Here is a 19,553-nt window from a genome sequence, read left to right on the forward strand (position 1 = left end):
TTTAATACAGGATTCCATCATCCATTGCCGGGAAACGAGACATTTCGGAGAAAAGTCAACCAAACCAGTTTTATGAGGTCGCTGCCCTATCTCATCATCTCACCAGTTGACACAATTCTCACCACTAAACTTTATATGATCAATTAATTAATTCCCAATTAATTGCCCAGATCAATGCCGCCGCGTTTTGATCTCCTTATCAAAGGTGTAAACACAACAAACACACCTATTGAGAATCAAGCGATCAGAACGACACACTTTGGTCGGGACGCTCCGTGGGCTTCTTTGAGCATCTTCCGACTGAAGAGCGTTATCCAATAAACTCCTTGACGAACATAAGAAACCGGGTAAACACAGGTAAACAGAGATCGATTACATTGTGATACAAAGAAGCGCCGCCTCATCTTTGAGGTAATAGGATCAAGATCAGAATAAATTGGGTGAGAACCAATCTTCAGTCATCATTTCGCTTCGAGACATCATTCTGATCACATCGTGTTAATTTCAGCTCCGCAAGTTTTAACTCACCAAATTTGATACAAATATACTTCCATCAGTTCTGCCATTTTACGGATACCATCATGCCTGCCAATGTGATAATGACTTCTGCATCATCAATGGAGCCGATCTCTTCTCATCAGATGACAGCATTGCCCGTGCCCAGCAACCAACCAAAGCTGAGCCCCTCATTCAATATGGAAAGCATTCTTGGACTTCCAAATCAAGGTAATTTAAGAAACGTTTTTGATGTATGATATTATTTTATCGTAGGTTCAAAATACATGGGCAAATTAATAGTTATATTAGTGAAAAATGTTCAATGAAAAAAGTTCCATTTCATTTTCTTGTCGAAGTATGCATGTCCTGATCGCGATCATCGTCTTAAAGTTTTTATAAATTATTGTAAATCATTTGGAATCAGTAAACTTTTAGAGGCCTTTAATTTAAGGAAATGTCAACATTGTTGATGGTACAGAAGCAGGTTATATCTGTGCAATATAATTTTCTTACTATATTAATACTTTTATATATTTGCAAGGTTGATGTCATGGTGTTTTCTGAGGTAACTTTTTTACAATTAATTGTTACCAATGTTTAATTAAGCCTGCTTTTGTTAACGTTCCGTTGTTTTCAGTAGTCGTTCGTGCCATTCAATTATTATGCATGGAACCTACAAATTCAAAGAAAAACTGAAATTATTTTATCAACTAAAAAATATAATTTTTATACGGAAATTATTATCTTATAGAAGACGCGACGCTCTGCTCCTTCAGCGTCCAAATTTCGGCATTACATTAAAGTTCTTTTAAAAAACGGGGTACGCTGTGCCATAAATCATGATTATTGATAAGATATTTCATTTTAGTGAAGTTTCGCAGAAAAGAATCAAAAACGTTTACAGTATGGACATATCATTTTAGCTTAGAGGAAACGTGTGAAAGATTTGATCAAAATGATTGGAAAAGGTATTTATATCATAGTCATGTATAGAAGCAGGATAAGACGCTCTGCTCTGCTCTGCTCCTTCAGCGTCCAAATTGCGGCCTCGGGATTGCCATTTGATTCGTTTGTGTTGATTTTAAAGTTTTTTTGAATTTTAGCTCTGTTTTGTTTATAGTATCTGTGCCCAAAGTTTGTTCGTATTTATTTCTCATTTAATCATAATTTAATTTTCTTTTTTGTATTCCAGTTCCATCATTCCCTGCCGTTCCCGNACCATCAGCCATCATGCCCTCCTCACCAGTTGATGATCGCCAGTTTGCTCCCCGTAACAGGCGAAGACGAACCCGGACCATCTACACACCAGAACAGCTAGCGAGCATGGAAGCAGTCTTCGCGAGCAACCAATATCCTGACATCAACTCACGGGAAGCTCTTGCTGATGCTATTGACATGACGGAGGCCAGAGTTCAGGTGAGATATTTTTTTTTAAAATAAAGTGTTAAACTTGGGAGAATGTTTTGAAATTTCACAGTACTGTCAATATTAATTTAACTCTCTTCACGTGGGTGTCGACTGCAGACGACAAGTTTAAAATATTTGTTAAAAATTTAAAACAAATATAAATTTTCATGACCATATTTGAAATCCACATGAAAAGTGCATTAAAATGAGTACAAACAAGCCCAGTATTGGCTCAGTGGTTCTTAATTAATATAGCTCTAGATATTTTGAGTAAATATTATCTCAAAATTTGGACTTTTATGTTGAAACCTATGACTAGAACGAAGTGCATTCAGCATTTTGACGTTTGGGCGAAGGACTGTAATCATTAAAAAAAAGGAGCTAAAATCAATAACATAAAGCGATTAAAGGCCCATTCAGTGATTTGCTCATCAGGACGATCGTAAAAGTCATAAAATAAAAGATTTTGGTACCTTTGTCATAGATGTGCTAACATAGCCTGCTAGAGCCAGAAGCTGTGTATTTAAGACAAAATAAGACATTTACATGAATCTGTAATTTATCTAAATGACATATAAATTAGGTAGCCCTATTTGAATGGGGTTCACCATCGTCAATACTGCTGTTTTCTTCGTTTTTTGCCAATTTTCATTTCAAAAATACCAAATGACAACTTGAATGAACTTATCTTTCACGTTTAAGCAATTTATAAACAATTTTAATTTTTTTACACTTATGCTGGGATCACTGAATTACGACAATTAAAAACTTTGGAGTCATATAAGCGCCAAAAGCTATCCACATGATAGTTACGCTCTCGCTTATTTCAGAATTTTTATCATCTTATGTCTTTGTTGTTGTTGTTGTTGTTGTTGTTGTTGTTGTTGTTGTTGTTGTTGTTGTTTGCAATTATAGTAACAGCTGTTCCCAGCAAACACAAAACGTTTTATACAGGTTATATTTTGGGGTTTTGGTTTTGGTAAAAACATGTCGGGTTATGAAGGTCATGAAACGTTTGAAAAAGTTTTGTATAAAAACACAGCACATAAATATACACAAATGTTTATAAAATGGTTTAAAGATGTTATTGTAAAATATTTTTGGCAAATATTTTGTGCCAAATATTTTGTCAACACTTAAATAACATTATGTTACTAAATTGTTAGAATATTTTGCAGTAAGTTATCATAAAATGTTTTTGAATGTTATGAAAACGTTTTATACGCTTTATATAACTCGATTTTTAAACGTTTTCTGGCAACCTTTTCTAACCTTTTGCGAATGATGTTGAAAACGTTTTGTGTTTGCTGGGTTGTTAATTAGTCCGAAAACTCAAAAGATTTTTTCATTCATCCATGTGAAGCTAACTATTTTTGTCTCTTTATTTTTCTTGTTTTCTCCAGGTATGGTTCCAGAACCGACGTGCTCGTCAAAGACGCCAAGGAAAGCGCCAAGGTACAGATACAGAGAGCGTATCATCCAGCAACACGCCATCAGAATCCAGCTCCTCTTCACGCCCACCAAGCATCGCCTCGTCCACCGTCTCCTCAGAATCCGCTTCGCTTCATGCACCAAGTCCAGCTTCATCACCTAAACCAATGGTATCTTCTAGTCCATCAACACTTCCTACTTCAACTGAGAAGTCTACCAAGAAGACTACAGAAGACAGTAAGACTGTTCCGTCTCCATCATCATCAGGGGTCTGTGCTCTACCTTGCTGTTCGCCACCCAGTATCTACACCGCGTACCCTTCCTTGTATGCACGCACGCCTCAGTCTGATTATGTTCCGTCTACAATCCCATCTTATGGTCAGCTACCAGCTCCAGGTTACTCTTATTCCAGCATCCCACCCACATACGCCTACCCTGGTACCGCCGCCGCTGCAGCTGCTTTCTACTATCCAACAGCTCTAACCAGTATGACATCTGCGTATCATCGCCCGACTGTCTTCAACTTCCCTCCAGTCGCTGGTGCGAATCTTATCAGCCGTGTTCAGGAGATGCCATCCAAGACATCTGCTCCTCCAACTGAGAGTCTCAAGATTTCTGTTTGATGGATTTCTGTGATAGAACTCAGAACTCACGTATAATGAGAACTCACTAAAATCAGAACTCACTTGAATAAAAACTCATCATCATGAACGTGAACTCGCTTGAATCAGAACTCATCATCACTTCAATTATAACTCACTTTATCATAACTCATTTAATTCATGGGTTTAGAACAATAGTTGTATAACTGTAATGTGATTTAATTGACTGAGTCCGTCCAACACGAGTAGAGTATATTGTATATAATGTGAAATGTTTTGTATTATTTTGTTTCATATTTTGGCCTTAACATTGCCAGTGGTTCTTAGTGCTATACAACTCATGTGACGTCATGTTTTGGCTTGATGTGATCTATTTACTGATTGGAAACGATAATTATGTTATTCAGTTTTATGAACGAGTTTAGAAATGGTACAGAAATCTGGTCTTGATTTTTGGCAACATTTTTTATTTTAATATCTTTCGAGCAGACCAATTTCCTTTTTTCAATTTTTTCAAGGCTGTGTAGCCTGTACCTCTACACAGTATTTTTTGTGGGATCTGAGACTTTTTGAGAGCACATCAGATGATCAGACACATCAAAGTAAGTGCATTCTGAATATGAGGAATGTCCTTAATATCAAATAATTTAATATTTTGTAATTCGCGATATATACAAATTTTATATCAAATTATTAGAAATTTACATTTTTGACATTTAACAGTGCTCTAAGTATAAACTTTATAAATCTATAAGATGTGCACTTAACTTGTATGTAGCCGTGCACTTAACTTGTATGTAGCCTGGAGGAAAAGCCGTCCATCATTTGAACATTTTAACCTTTTTTTATTGAAGATACACATTACACATTGTTTCCCCCCAAAAGACGTAAGCATTTTAGGTCTTTTTTGGGAACAAAATGTATATCTTCAATACGAAAGGTCAAAATTTTCAAATGATAGACGGCTTTTCCTCCTCGCTACATACACTTTAAGCACACATCATCCATATCATTAGATTTTAATATAGGCCTAAAGTTTACTTTTAGGACTCTCAAATATATAACAAATCAATTTTCAATAATTTGTCATAAAATTTGTATTATATTGCGCATTAAAAAAAATCAAAATATTAATTTTTAATTATGAATTTGATATCAAAAGGATATTCCTCGTATTTAGAATGCAATTTGGTGTGTCTGAAAATGACGAAATTTTAGCATGTTCGATTATTAAAAATTGAAATGACTGTTTTAAACATGATCAAATAAAACGAGAACAGCTTGCTGACAGGACGTTGTAGGTGTTCACAAAGCAAAAGTTTCTGAAATTAAATATCCCGACTTGTTCCTAATTATGCTTGATAATGTCATAATAATTTGATTCAATCAGTAATGAAGGTTATAATCATGTTCACCAAACGTGAAATCGCGTCATGGTAATTATAATTAATATTATTTTATGTGTTTGGAAATGTGGTTTTACCACTTGTAAACGTTGTGTTGGTGTCTTATTTATTACTTTTATACTTTTTTATACTTTTTCACAGTTTGTTTTGTCAATTATTTTGTTATGTTGATAATAAAATATCAAATGTTTGGTACAAACGATATACTTGTTGGCGTTTCTTTTACTTTGTGTAACCATGGTAACTTGATAGTTTTAGCAACTTGGGCTATTCCAGTTGAAATTCATACACCCAGGGGCGTAACCAGTGGGGGGCGGGGGAAAGCTGCCCCTCGGACACAAAAAAAAACTGGGAAGGGGAGCAAAAAATAGGGAAGGGAAAAGAGGGAAGGGGAGAAAATAGAGGGAAGTGAGAAGGAAAGAAAGAGGGAAGAGAAAGAGGAAGGGAGAAGATAAAAGGAAAGAAGGGGAAGGAAGAAGAGAAAAGGAAAGAAAAAGAGGGAAGAAGAGAAAGGGAAATTTGCACTCTGATTTTTAGCTTCTAATATGCTAAAAACCAGGAGCTTCCGGGGGCTTTGCCCTGGGACCCCACCAGGGGCCCTTAGGCGGGCCCCAGGACCCCTGCCCTTTACGCTTCGCGGCAAGCCGCCTCGATCGCGGTGGGGAATACTACATGCAACTTTTCCTCAGAAATTGGGAAAATTTGAAAGCTTGCCCCCCCCCCCCCCCCCGGAAGGTCAGGTCTGGTTACGCCCCTGCATACACCCCCTTATGGAAGACATGATCTTAGTCTCCCACGCAGGTAAACCCCCTATATTTGAAAATCACACTCCCTGTGTGGAAGAAGATAAGGTCATGTCTGCCAAAGGGGTATATCATATGAATTTGAACTGGAATAACGGGACTATGGCTTCAATATTAAACTAGAGTCTCGGCAAACACAAAAAATATTTGTAAAACGTTGTAAGATAAACGTGTTATTTGGTTTGGTCAATACGTTAAACGGTTTTAGAACATTTTACATCAAAAAACATCATAACATCATTTAAAAAATGTCAAAATGTTACTCTAAAATATTTTTTTAACATACGGTATTTTGACAACACTTAAAGATAAAATTAGAATATTTTGCAGCAAGTTTTCACAAAAGTTTTTGAGCGGGTTTTGAATGTTATTAAAAGGTTTATAGCCAACCCTTTTCAAATTTTGGCACTTTTGTTTGTGTCATAATGTGTTAACATAACCTGGTAGTGGTTAAGCTGAAAGCCTTGTATAAAGTAAAACATTAATACGTTTTAAAAATACCTAATGGCAATTTTAATGACTGATCCTTCACTTTATAGGCAATACACAATTATAATATTTTTTACACTTTCACTGGGATCACTGAACTTAGCCTTTAACAGTGTGGAAAATAATATTATTCATGACCTTCCGTCACAATTTAAATCAATCAAACAATCAATCAACATATCAATCAATCAACATATCAATCAATATATCAATCAAAACAAAAACAAACAAACAAATAAACAATTAATCTTTCAATCAATTTACCAAGCAATCAATAAGAAGTCAGTCAGATATATTAATCGATCGATCAATCAATCAATTGGAGTCAATCAATCAATTGGAGTCAATCAATCATCAATCAATCCATCAAACGATGGATGAATAGATCAATCAATTAATACCACTGAACCAGCAATTAATTTATCAGTCAATCAAATAACAATATATCAATCAAGTAAGCATTAGTTAGTCAAGTAGAGTCAGTCTGTTATTCGACCAAACAGTCAATCAGACTTTGGAGGAAACTTGTAGTCGTTTGCTCCGCAGCCGAAGGATGATGATGATGATGAAAATCAAACTCAGAGCGGGGACTCAGAGAAAATTAGAGTGCTAGCGCCATCTCTTGGTAAAATCTGGTTAGTATTGTTTTGTTCGCCTGTCTTGTCAGCTGACTGGATTTGTCAGCATATTCTGTGGTGGGCAAGAAAGCTTAAAGGTTCTTTTCTAGCTTATCCTGGACCGAATCATTTTCTAATATGGAGCAGGTAAGCTTATGAAATTCAGGCACCAGTATTTGTAAATTATTTTCAATTTAAGAAGCTGCCTCTGAAGGAGATCAAAATAATTGCAGTCTGGAAACAGTGCAAAATTCTGCAGTTCCAGTGTTTGTCATGTTTTGTGTTGAGGAGGAAGCTACAATAATATTATTTTTATCGTTTTTGTTTTGTTTTGGTATCTCGATGTCTGTTTCTTCTCATCTTCTCTGATCAGATAAAGGCGATCTTTTCTTTTAGACTACCTGAGTTCAGTTGTAGTAACTACAAATTTCGAACGTTTGAGGACTTGTTCTCAAGTTAAAGTTGTAGACTAGAAGGTGCTACCCTGTGTAAAGATAGTCACTTGTGCTGAGCATGAAATTGGTCACTTATCGCTCACTGTTCAAAATGTGACATCTACACCAATTACAGTCCCGAAACTGTCTACTTTTTAGCCGACCTCAATTCAAACATTTAGTGATAGTTAAAATGCGATCCCCAACCCTTTGGTTACCTTTGGACGAATTTTTCAAATCTCCGCTGAGTCTCCGTGTCTGAAATTCCCCGTACAAACATCGAAAATGTCGCAATTCTCAGTTCTCGGTGATGATACTATATCCGCATCGCTGTTTTCATACATGAATATGCATATCTCTGACCCCTGTAAGGTCAAAAACGTGGCGTTGATTTCAACCAATCCGATCCACCGCTTAATAAGCAGCTTGATACTGACGCCATATCTGAGGTGACCAGGAGGCAGGAGCTACCATTTTGGTAAACTGAACTCGACTCGTATGCGTTCTTTTGGTTCACATAAATCGAACAAAATTTTCAATAACGGGTAATAGTATGATTTCAATTTTTTATTAATGAAGTTACTTGTAGTTTTGAGGAATGACAAAGTTGTTTTTGGAAACTTAGATGTTTGTTTCAACTGATGATGTAGGATCGCAAGGTGAGTGAATTCGTGAAGAGATTTGCTTGTTTGAGTGATAGTAGGATACGGGATGTAGGCTAGTCCTCTGTGTTTGACCGGCTCCGACGCCTCAATTCACAACGTCTCAATTGTACCTGCTTACCAGACAGCAATACTGCGCGATTGCTGTATGGAACCAGATATAAGAAGGTGCCATAGCCAGGTGTCATCACTCAGTTAATTGTTTTCATTATAAATGTCGCAAAATATTAATATTGACAATAATTAACAACCTGTTTGACCTCGCCATATAATGATATATTCATACATTGCTCACCTGTGTTTTCATATTATATTTTGTTGTGAAAAATGATTACAAATATGTGTAATTTGCAATCATTTTTGGAGCAACGATTTCTTCATACTGACGGCTAAGTGTGTATGTGAATGCACATTAAACACATACAACCACATACACAGCATTCTGTTGGAACTCCCGGTCGGAGCCGGAGTTTCAATTATTGAACTGACCCGAAAGTTATATATAGGTTAAAATTACAAATTCATCAAATTAAACTTTCGCATCAAGTGTTTTTAGCTATAATAGTTTCTCGATCATGAGAGCTCACAACAATAGGCACGCAATGACAATTGTGTTGGTGTACAACGCCTACCACACACGCTTCGGGTAGCGCTACATTTCCTGTGCATGCACAATCGATCGCGCTATCGTGTCATTCCACTATTATGTCCAGCGAGGTCATGTCACACTTCCGGTGTGACATGTCCAGAACTCCAATACATTTTCGGAAGCGACAGACAAATTGCAGAACAGCGTGCAAATTTAAGCTTCCTGTATAAATATCTATTGCACATAACATACGAAGTCACAAACTTATAAACTTCAATATGAACTTCAAATACACCAGACCAGCTGTTAATCATTTACCGATCCTTCAGAACGCTTTTACTCTTGCAGCTGTTTGATGTAAAATGCGACTTCGCTATCTCCATTTTCCCTATCGAAACGTCAGGTGTTGTTTACAATTTGGCGGAAATGTGGGAAAATGCCAGGCCTTCTTCTGGAAAATGCGCAAGGCATTGTGGGAAATTGTCAGATCTGTGCACATTGTGTAGCCTAAGTTCCTTGGCCCCGCTCTCGAAACAATAAACATGGCGGAATAAAATGACCGTGCGTAAGCAGTAAAGGGACTGGTGGATGGCCCATTTCACGGTTAGGCGCCACTTTTGGTGAAAAAAACTCGAAATTTTCAAAATGGATTAAATTTCATTTAATGGGGGTTTTCTTTTCCAAATTAGACCAGATTTTCATACAAATATCATTTCCCAGCTTAAATCTCTCTACTTGAAGAAAATTATGATTTATTATCTCATGTTATGTAATTTTTTAACAAATTGGATAAATATTGAGAAGTGAATATTTATACTTTGACTGTCCAATACATATATAATAGATATTTAAAATAAACAAGTGTGTCATAGGCTCTCTTCTGACCAAATTTGGGCAACTTTTGTTGTGTAATGACAAATTTATGGCCACTTAAATGTAATTTTTGTGGTAAAAAAGGGAAATTGACATGAAAAGGTTTACTCAACAATTTTAATAATCAAGGAATGACTCTGATATTCCACAGCTTTGAAGGTCACAATATGGGTAATGTTCACAAATAATATCAGCCAGTTTGAAAACACAGGTCAAATTCAAGATTCTGATGTTTGTTCAATTTTGGATGTGACTGATGTCAATGTGAACGGAAACCAGACACTGTAAAGCAGAGTATATTTCAGAAAATAATGCTTCAACGAGTTTTCACACCCCCAGTAAATTAAATGGGATATACTGAAACATATCAACCTGGGTTAGTGTTCATTTTAAAACATTGTTTACAATTTATAGAAGCGGATGTGACATTTTCAATTGTGAACAGAATATTTCATTATTACAAACAGTTTGCTTGTCAAAAATATAAGCTTTAAGCACTTCTAACACATATATTTTGTGAGATTCTATTGAATTGAGCAATGCTAAAATGTTTTTCCTGACCCTTTATATTTTTGACAAGCAAAATGTTTATAATACTGAAATATTCTGTTCACAATTGAAAATGTCACATCCGCTTCTGTAAATTGTATACAAAACTGTCCCCTAACGACAATCAACAAAGCCATGAAATAATCATATGTGACATGTATGAAATAATAAACCTATTTTAGAAAGTCAAATATCATGTTGTTTAAGTATTTTGACCTAAAACTACTAATTTTGAGGATGTGACATGTGAACGGAAATTGAAGCTTTTTGAGTCCCCTGTCACAATTAAAGAAGGCATACTGAATTAAAGATTTGTTGTGCCTTTTGATCCCCACAAACCTGTAATGAAATAACTTCAAACTGGCATCCTAGTCCCATTCCTGTCTTAGTTCTTTGAAGAAACTATTTTGGATGTGACAGGTACCATGGATGTGACACATGTGAACGGAAACTTTGAAATGACATCTGTAAGCTAAGTTGATGAAGGAGTTTTCATTAAATGGTGTCATTAGATAGCTTGTAGCAGGAGATTTTTAAAAATCAAGGGGAAAAAATTCTGCCACTTATTTGTTAATAAATTATACTATTTGGAAAATTAATCGGATGTGACAAAACTGTGAACGGAATTTGTTGGCAAAAATTAAAAATATCGCTGTATCTACATATTAAGAGCAACAAGTGTAATTTGTTCAACAAATAGTAACAAGACTCTGAACTTTACTAAAACACACTAGTTTGCCATTCATGTAAATTATTAGTTGATCTATTCCACATTGAATAAGGTACATAGATGTGAACGGAAAATGTCACATCCGAATTCAGAAATTTAAATGGTTCTCATGCTAGTTTAACTGACAACTACTACTTTGTTCATGTATGGCTGTATAGTGCAACTTGTTCACTACATAAAAACAACAAAAGCAGCTGGTAGGCTCAACATAGTTAAAAGTGGCAGCATTGGAAAATAAATGTCTGTTTCCAGGTTGCTAGTAAAATGTGGTTTTTGACCACTTCTTACCCCTGTGCGCCCTGAAAGATAAAAGCAGAAAGGCCGATTAAGCTAATGGAGGTAGGCCATACAGAGACAATGAAAAATCACCAACAGTCAATTCTGTAACCCCATTATTTTTTACACACCAGGCCAGATATGTTGAAAATCAAAAAGTGGCGCCTAACCGTGAAATGGGCCGGATGCAAACCTATGTAACTCATCGGTCTGACAAGGTCAGGTCATTACGCATCATCAGAGTTGGTAAATACGTCATCTGCTTAATTATTCATAGCTACGCTTGAACCGCTGGAATACACGGATTACGCCATTGTTGTAGCCGAGAGAGCAAACGTGAGGTCTGGACACTTTTCGTGTTCTGGACACAAATTTGTCATAAATATATTGGCGATGTCCAGTATTTAAGGGCACTTTTTACATACAGGTACGTTTGCTTGTGATAGCGTAGATTCGATAGCTGTACAAATTGTACAAAATATCAATTTCATACTGACCTCAAATTGTTTACAAAAATATTTTGGTCCACACACGTTTATCATTCCACTACACTTGCGACATTATGTACATGTAGGTATGCCAGGTGAATTCAAATTTGCCATCAAACTGCATCATTTTATATCAAATTAAAGCCCTTGGGTAAAGAAAGCCAACACTGAAAACCTTTTTGTCATAGCACTTTCCGTAGCAAAGTTACATCTAGTCAAAGATTGACTTTCATCAAAAAGATTGCTAGCAAAATTCCCCAAAAAAGCATTTCGGGGGTGTTTCTAGATCTTAGTCTCATGACGATAGCAGCTTTTTTAATGGAACTGCTATCAAAATCCTCTGAAATTCTATGTGCGTAGTCTCTCATCACCAAAAAAATCATATATTTGGGTCAAGTGAAGTATAGGCAACATATTTATGTAGGTTTCCTTGAGCAAGCGGTTCTTTTAAATTTCAATGTAAATTTGTATTGCCGGTTTAGGCCATTTTGCTTAAGCTGATTTGTGTGGGTCCAAATTGCACTTATGCATCCGATGTACGGAAGGCGGAACACCCGGAAATGCCATCATCACTCACTCAGTACTATACTGGCGCACATGAAGTATGTCGAATTCGGAAACCAAAACCTATCCAAGTCAAGCCGAATTATTGGATAAAAGACGACTTACCGCGCGATCGGCTACTATTCTCAATAAAACTACAATTACTACCAAATAATATTGCACTACTTTAATCATCTAAATTATTTGTTATTTTGCTATATTTGCTCAGTTGAAAATACATCTACCGCATAAATATGTTTTCAGATAAATTGTCACCAGGAAATGTACCACCGACATGACCGACTCAGCTCAGTCGGCTCACAGCATATTTTTTAACAACTTTTCATTCATAAATTACATACAATTACTAAAATCGCTGCTACATGATACACAGTGTGGACTCACTCATCGCTATTTCATGCACAGATGTTTGATTAGTGATACAAGGGGAACTGTAGAATGGACTTTTCTTTGGATCGTGCAAATATTACGTTACAATAATGTCGCCAATGCTATTTCCCATGTTTACAATATTTCTTGGATGGGATTTTTTCCGGGTCCAAGCACAGCCTGCTGGACCCATTCAGGTTATGTAATCTTACTTTTTCTGGGTCCAGTGAAAACAAAAAGCGTCCTGGACGCGAAAACGCGAAAAACTGTGAACCCTGATAAGCACAGTTATTTGCTTCGAGCGCATTTACGCAAAGACCGGGCGCCACGGGTATAAAACACAGCTTTTGAGAAGTGACTAATCACACGGTTGTTGCTAGGCAAGGTCAAGGTTCGGCCATGCAGGTTGCGCGATCGTGTTATTCTATGAAAAGTACGCTGACACAGAAGGTACATGTACATCCTCTTATGAGTCATGATCGAGAATTTGTTATGTTTTCTTTTACCACCCAAGCTAAATTACGAATTTTAATATCAAATTAAACTTTCGCATCAAGGTTAAACATGTTTTTAGCTATACAAACATACCTTTTATTTTGTTGAATAAGCTTTATTTTGTTCCAAAATCCATGTTTTTATCGCAATTTTTGAAGTAAAAGAGCTGAATGCAAAACCGTGATGCATACCGTATTCGTGCATACATTCCCATACAAGCATGGTTTTAAAAGTGTAATTTGTCTTATATAATTATATGTACCTTTTTACTGTAGTCTCCCCTCAACATCCCCATAGCTGTATCGGACAGAATCTTGTATCGTAGGCCTAGAATAAATGCTAGAATTGATTGTTTAATGGTTGATTACTGCTAAATTATCACTTTTCTTTGTTGTTTTTTTGCAAATCAACACAAAAGTTAGACATTTTACACAGATTTTCACTACTTTGTGGCATTTTCAAATTTCCGTGAGCAAACCCCAAATCCGTGAATTTTTCAGTTTTTCCGTATCACAGAGAAATCATGGCTTTAGTGATGGTCCCCAGTAAGTATTATCCGCACAGCATGCTAAAGGAACCAACTTGACACAGAAACCTGCAGATTTTGTCCGGGGTCCATTGAAATTGTGTGTGACTAATGGAAAATTATACACATTATGTTCCCATTGTAGCACGATAGACACCCATAATATGCAGTGTTCGATTTACCAGAAAAAAGTTACTTGCATTTGTGCAGGTAATCATAACATAGAAAATCTACCTGCACAAAGTGAAATAACTTACACCAATTTAACCATATAAAATAAGAAGTTTGTGCCGTGAAATTTATCATCTTTTTTTCAAATGAAAAGTTACAGGGCCCCTGTATATAGCAGATTTATCTGAAGGGTAACCCTGTATAAATATGGTTTTAATAAATAATAAATAAATAAATAAATGAAAAGTAAAAATTGGTGTCATTTCGTGAGGGATATTTATATTACTTCTTTGATTTAGAGACACATTGTAATTTCCAACTGTAATTTACGACTAAAATTCTACATGCACTTGTGCAGAGTACATTTGAAAAGTTACCTGCACAGAATCAAAGTCACCTGTATATATGTGCAGGTGGTAAATCAAACACTGCCCACATGATGAAGGACACAAAGGATGTTTCTCACTAGCTTGAGAGCTTGTTTTGATGGATACTGACATAGGAGAGCAATATTGTCATTTGTCAAGCAGCTGTCACACATGTGCACACACCTGGCAACAGAGGACATCATCCCTGGATTGTGTTTTTAGTACTGGTATCCAACACACACACATACATTTCATCCAATTTTGCCTTACCATGGACATGAAAGTTTTTACAGTCCAAGGTCAGACTCACCCTAGCCCTGGCAAACTTGCAGTCAATGGTTATACGGTAATGTATTTTTATAAATGCTGTTTTGAATCTAGAAACTCCATCTAGGAACCATTGGCAGCCACCATGGTTCTTGTGTATCCATTGCACTCTTAAGCTGAATTTTACTCGATCACCCTGCGATTGCGATGCACTGCTTCTGAAAAGCGATGGACAATCGCCGAATTTTGCGATGCATCGCTCATCACTTTTGCATTTTGCGATTACAGACGACAATTAAAATATTCTAAACGCCACAAAATACATTTTTTAGAACATCTTACGATGTCAATAATTATTGCTTTGAATTAATTCATCTCTGAAAGTTAATAATCGATAAAGTTAAATTAATTAGCAAAATAATAGATCCAGTTGATAGGAAATGATTTTCTGATGCATTCACGTGTCATCAAGCGATATTGCTCGGAAGTTGAGATTTCTTCAACTCTCAAAAGCGACATCGTTTTTGCCTCGGCGATTTGCATCGAATGATCGGCTTGATGCTCTGAAAACGAAAGTAAACATTGAACATTTGGAGAATCGCTTTTCGATCAAGTATAAATTCAGCTTTACTAGTATTACACAGATGTTTCATGTGTCCTTGATTGACAAAATTGTATACCTCTAATGTCACCAATACAATGTACCCACACACGTGTACGGTATTGATTTTCTGTTGTTATTTTCAGACTGTGGACTCATTACTGGCTACCTTAGCTGGCATGGGATTTGAGCTGGATCGGTGTCAAGCAGCAGTAAATGCAGGCAAACTCAATGTCCAAGAAGCAGTGGATTGGTAGGTTGGCACTTTAAAGAAACAATGAGACCCTAGATTCACACATTAAACCGTGGTCCAACCCGCTCCCCCCCCCCCCCCCAAAAAAAGAAGACTCTTTTAGAAAAATGAAAGTTCTGATTCTGTTATTTTTGCTGAACCATGAAATGGATCAGCCTATAACTGCATATGTTACTAGGTTACTAGGTTACTAGGTCCCTAACTAACCATTTGGTCTGAAATGGACATATCTCTAAATCAGTTCGGGGGCACTGCTAATTCAAAGACGTCTCTGATATCAAAGACGGGTCAGTGATTTCACATACGGGGTCTGTGATATCACATACGTCGTGCTTTTTTTACAGTTTGGGGCTAGATGCAGCATATCGGAAAGAAGGTGACTGTATCGGAATATGCTTTCCTATGTTTAGCAAATATCTGCCTGTGCAAACATCATATCTATCTGTGCAAATTCTGACAAATGGTCCCAGAAAACACTTAGATTGGCAAAATCGAGCCATATCCAACGTTTTGAAGTAACAAAAATCCCAAGTCATGGGGAGTGAATATTTTGGCAAGGCAAAAAAGGAGGGAACAATGAATTTTGGCCAGTCAACGAGGGGAGGGGAGCGATTTTGGCACGCATTGTATGCAACTTTTCAAAAATATATTCAAAAATGACTTGAAAATGGTAGGCCCCTACGGAAACGTTCAGGCCTAACCTCGTGGCCTGACTCTTGCACACGTGCATGGGATGAATTCGAGAAATATGGACACTTGTATTTTATTGATAGGGGTAGGGTTATGTTATGATTAGGTGGCTCAAAATAGATCAACAAATTACGGTAAACCAGGCGCGTGCCCCAGGGAGTGGGGCTTTGGGGCCTGCAGCCCCGGTCTTAAAAAAAATGAGGAGAAAGAGAGAAGGGAGAGGGAGGAGAGGAAGGGAGTGATAGAGCAGTGGCATAGCCAGGCCCGTTTTTTTTTTTTTTGCTGATTTTGAAAAAGTGTTTCTTTTTTTTCCAGGGGGCGATTTTGTAAAAAGTGGACCTTCTTCACAAACTTTGGACCTTTTTTTGACTAAAAAGCATAAAAAACATTTTTTTTTGTTCACTACGGTCGTAAATTAGCATGCTTTGAGGACTTTTGCCACACCGCACGGCCCACTCTTAGTACGGGCCTGGGCAGAGCCAGTGGGGCACTATAGTGCCCCTACAAAAATTGAAGGGCGGAAAAGGGAGGGAAAAGAAAAAGGTCTACTTTCGCGGTCTGATTTCCCAAAAATTGAAAGAAATAACCCGACAACTGAAAACATATATAAAATAACTGCCAATGCCGGAACGAAAATGTTACAAAAATCAGGACAAAATATGAGCAAAACTGGGTTGAAAATTTTGTTTTGCCACAGCCACCCAGGCTCATTTCAATATCCGGGGATTTTTAGGCAAACGAAAGGGGGGAAAGTGGAAAGAAAACAAGGAAGAAAACAAGAAGAAACGAGGAAGAGTAGGCCTACGTTCTGAGTCATTAGCATCATAATTATGTTCATGCTTGAAATTTGTGACGGAAGTCGCATCCACTGGAAATCCATTCTAAAATACATATTATGCATTATCATGACATGGTTATATGGCCTATAGGCTATGCTTAATCATGATGGTCGGAAAAATAAGTTAATAATAGGGGCCTGATGCAAAATGATGCACCAATTGGCTTTTAGTTTGAGGATAATATTCCCCTCACAAGTCGGGTCCGTTGAAATCTGTTATGCCCAAAATAATACGAATAATAAGTGTAAACTTTTACACTAAATGGCTTTATTGTGCCTTTCATAACTTTTTGAAAATAATTCTCCAACTTCTGAGGGAGCACATCCCCCTCAGGCACCCTTCTCCGTCAAAAAAGAAAAGGCTAACTTGCATTTATGCATATAGGCCTAATTGAGCAGGTTCATACCCATGCAGAAGTCAGGTCCGCAGGAAATATGTTAGGAATTATAGGCCTATCTTTCATAGATATAATGACTATAGGCCTATTATAGCACATCCCCCTCAAGCAAAACAGAAAAGCCTAAACTTAGGCTGAATTGAAGGAATTATTGAGCACGAGTGTTAAATATAGGCGGAGACTGGGGTAAGTGTGGCCCCGGGGTAATTGTGGCCCCTTTGTCTTTATCAGGGTGTCTTTATACTAAGCATTGGTCTAGGTGACTTAACTTTGTATTGTATGAAAGAGTGGTCTTTATGTTACTGTTTGGTGAAAAAATATCGCAAATGGCTCTAAAAAAGTGGTAAGTCCACTTTTTATTCATAGGGGTGGTACTTATTGGTTGTATCACTGACTATTTTGTATGTGTTTGACATGAAAGGTAATCATAACAGTTCCCATTGATATAACAATTTGATAAAAAAATGTTTATTTAATGAGCTAAATTTGCATATTATGTAATACCCGGCTTGGGGTAAATGTGGCCCCTGTTCATGTCTTAAGCAAATTACTTGCATCTGACCCCCTAAAAAGCTATTTTGGTCATTAATCTGTTATATGTTAATCAAATTAGCCATTTGGGGTCATTATTGAAACAAAAAAGACTTAGTATGTTTTCAAGCAAAACAAGGAAGTATAATGAACAGTCAGATCCGCCGCAGTTTCGCATGCAAAAGTATTTTACAAAATGCCTTAAAATGCCTTTTTCTGGTAAATAAACCAGTCCAAATGGCCTAGAATTATCGCGATGACTATAAAACATGTTATTAATAGTTATCAGGAAGAACTGGATTCACAATATACTCTTTAAATTCTTTATTTTGTTCAGGGGCCACAATTACCCCGCTTGGGGTAATTGTGGCCCCTAAAACATTATGTTAATTATTATGCAAATTGCAATATATTTATGATTATATTTATCACATCTTATAGGTACCCATTGCCTCTATCCACTCATGCAGAAATTTTACTTCTCCAGTTCATACTAAAAGAATTACATGGTAAAAATTCAAAAGGGGCCACAATTACCCCAGTTTCCCCTAAGCCTAAAACTAAAATTCGCGGCTCAGTTGGAAATCTGTAAAAACTATATGCTCGAAAATAACCAATAAACAGTTTTGATGTGTCCGGAGAATTGAAAGTCTGCAAAATGTCGTCGAGGGAGCAAAGTTATTCTGCAGCATTTAAGCTCAATTATGAAAAAGAGCAACATTTTTTTAGCATTCTCCGATTTCTCACGTTCACTTGAAAGAGTGTATCCCGAGCCCGCGATTTAATTCATAAATTGGATAGTAAAATTAGCAGGAGCTAGCGGGCACTTGGGCTAGCTACAACCCTGATCATGCTGATTAGGCCTACTCGCAAAATTATTCCCGTTGCGCCAGTTCACGTTCACAATATCGTTTGCGGCTGGGTTTTGAGACTAGGGAGTATGTTATTTATGAGACGTCTTTGAATTATGATACTGTCAGGTGACTCGGCACTGAAGAGTCTTTGATATCAGAGACGTCTTTGAATTAGCAGTGCCCCCGAACTGAAATGCCACGAAGGTATGACCCCATGAGTGGTGTCATATGAAAGAGAAAAACAAAAAGAATATAATTGAAATATTTCCAAACGTCAGAGGTCATCCAGGGGTCACAGGGGTCAAAAAAGGTCATTTCAACCAAAAATGCTCCGATTGAGCTTAAATTTAAATGCAATGATCCTTATGACAGTCTAAACATTTTTAAATTTAGTTAAGGTCATTAAGGGGTCCTGAAGGGGTCAAAGGTCAAGTTGTTCAAAATGCTCCAATTGAGCTGATATTTAAACGCAATGACCCTTATGACATTCTGAACATGTTGCAAATATTTTAAAAATTCATTTAAGGTCATTAAGGGGTCATAAAGGGGTCAAAGGTCAAGTTTATCAAAATGCTCCAATTGAGCTGAAATTTATATGCAATGATCCTTATGACATGCTAAACATTTTAAAAACATTTTAAGATTCAATTAAGGTCATTACGGGGTCATAAATGGGTCAAAGGTCAATTGCAAAATACTCCGATTGAGCCGAAATTTAAACGAAATGATTCTTTTGACATTCTAAACATGTTGCAAATATTTTAAAATTCATTT

General features: G+C 36.8%; 2 protein-coding genes across 2 annotated transcripts in view; both read left to right on the forward strand.

The window, feature by feature from the left end:
- Window positions 1-452: 452 nt before the first annotated feature.
- Window positions 453-5,550, forward strand: LOC140148132 (uncharacterized). Its single transcript, XM_072169991.1, has 3 exons — window positions 453-726; window positions 1,691-1,914; window positions 3,309-5,550. Exons 1-3 carry the CDS (start codon window positions 582-584, stop codon window positions 3,957-3,959), a joined length of 1,020 nt encoding a protein of 339 aa, XP_072026092.1. The 5' UTR covers window positions 453-581; the 3' UTR covers window positions 3,960-5,550.
- A 1,720-nt stretch (window positions 5,551-7,270) lies between these two features.
- LOC140148133 (uncharacterized) overlaps window positions 7,271-19,553 on the forward strand; it is a 36,497-nt gene continuing 24,214 nt past the window's right edge. Inside the window, exons 1-2 of the mRNA XM_072169992.1 lie at window positions 7,271-7,400; window positions 15,362-15,468. Coding sequence (XP_072026093.1) covers window positions 7,392-7,400; window positions 15,362-15,468 — 116 coding nt within the window. The 5' untranslated portion in view covers window positions 7,271-7,391. The remainder of the gene's footprint in view (window positions 7,401-15,361; window positions 15,469-19,553) is intronic.

Source organism: Amphiura filiformis, chromosome 3, assembly GCF_039555335.1.
Source record: "Amphiura filiformis chromosome 3, Afil_fr2py, whole genome shotgun sequence".
Lineage (NCBI taxonomy): Eukaryota > Metazoa > Echinodermata > Ophiuroidea > Amphilepidida > Amphiuridae > Amphiura > Amphiura filiformis.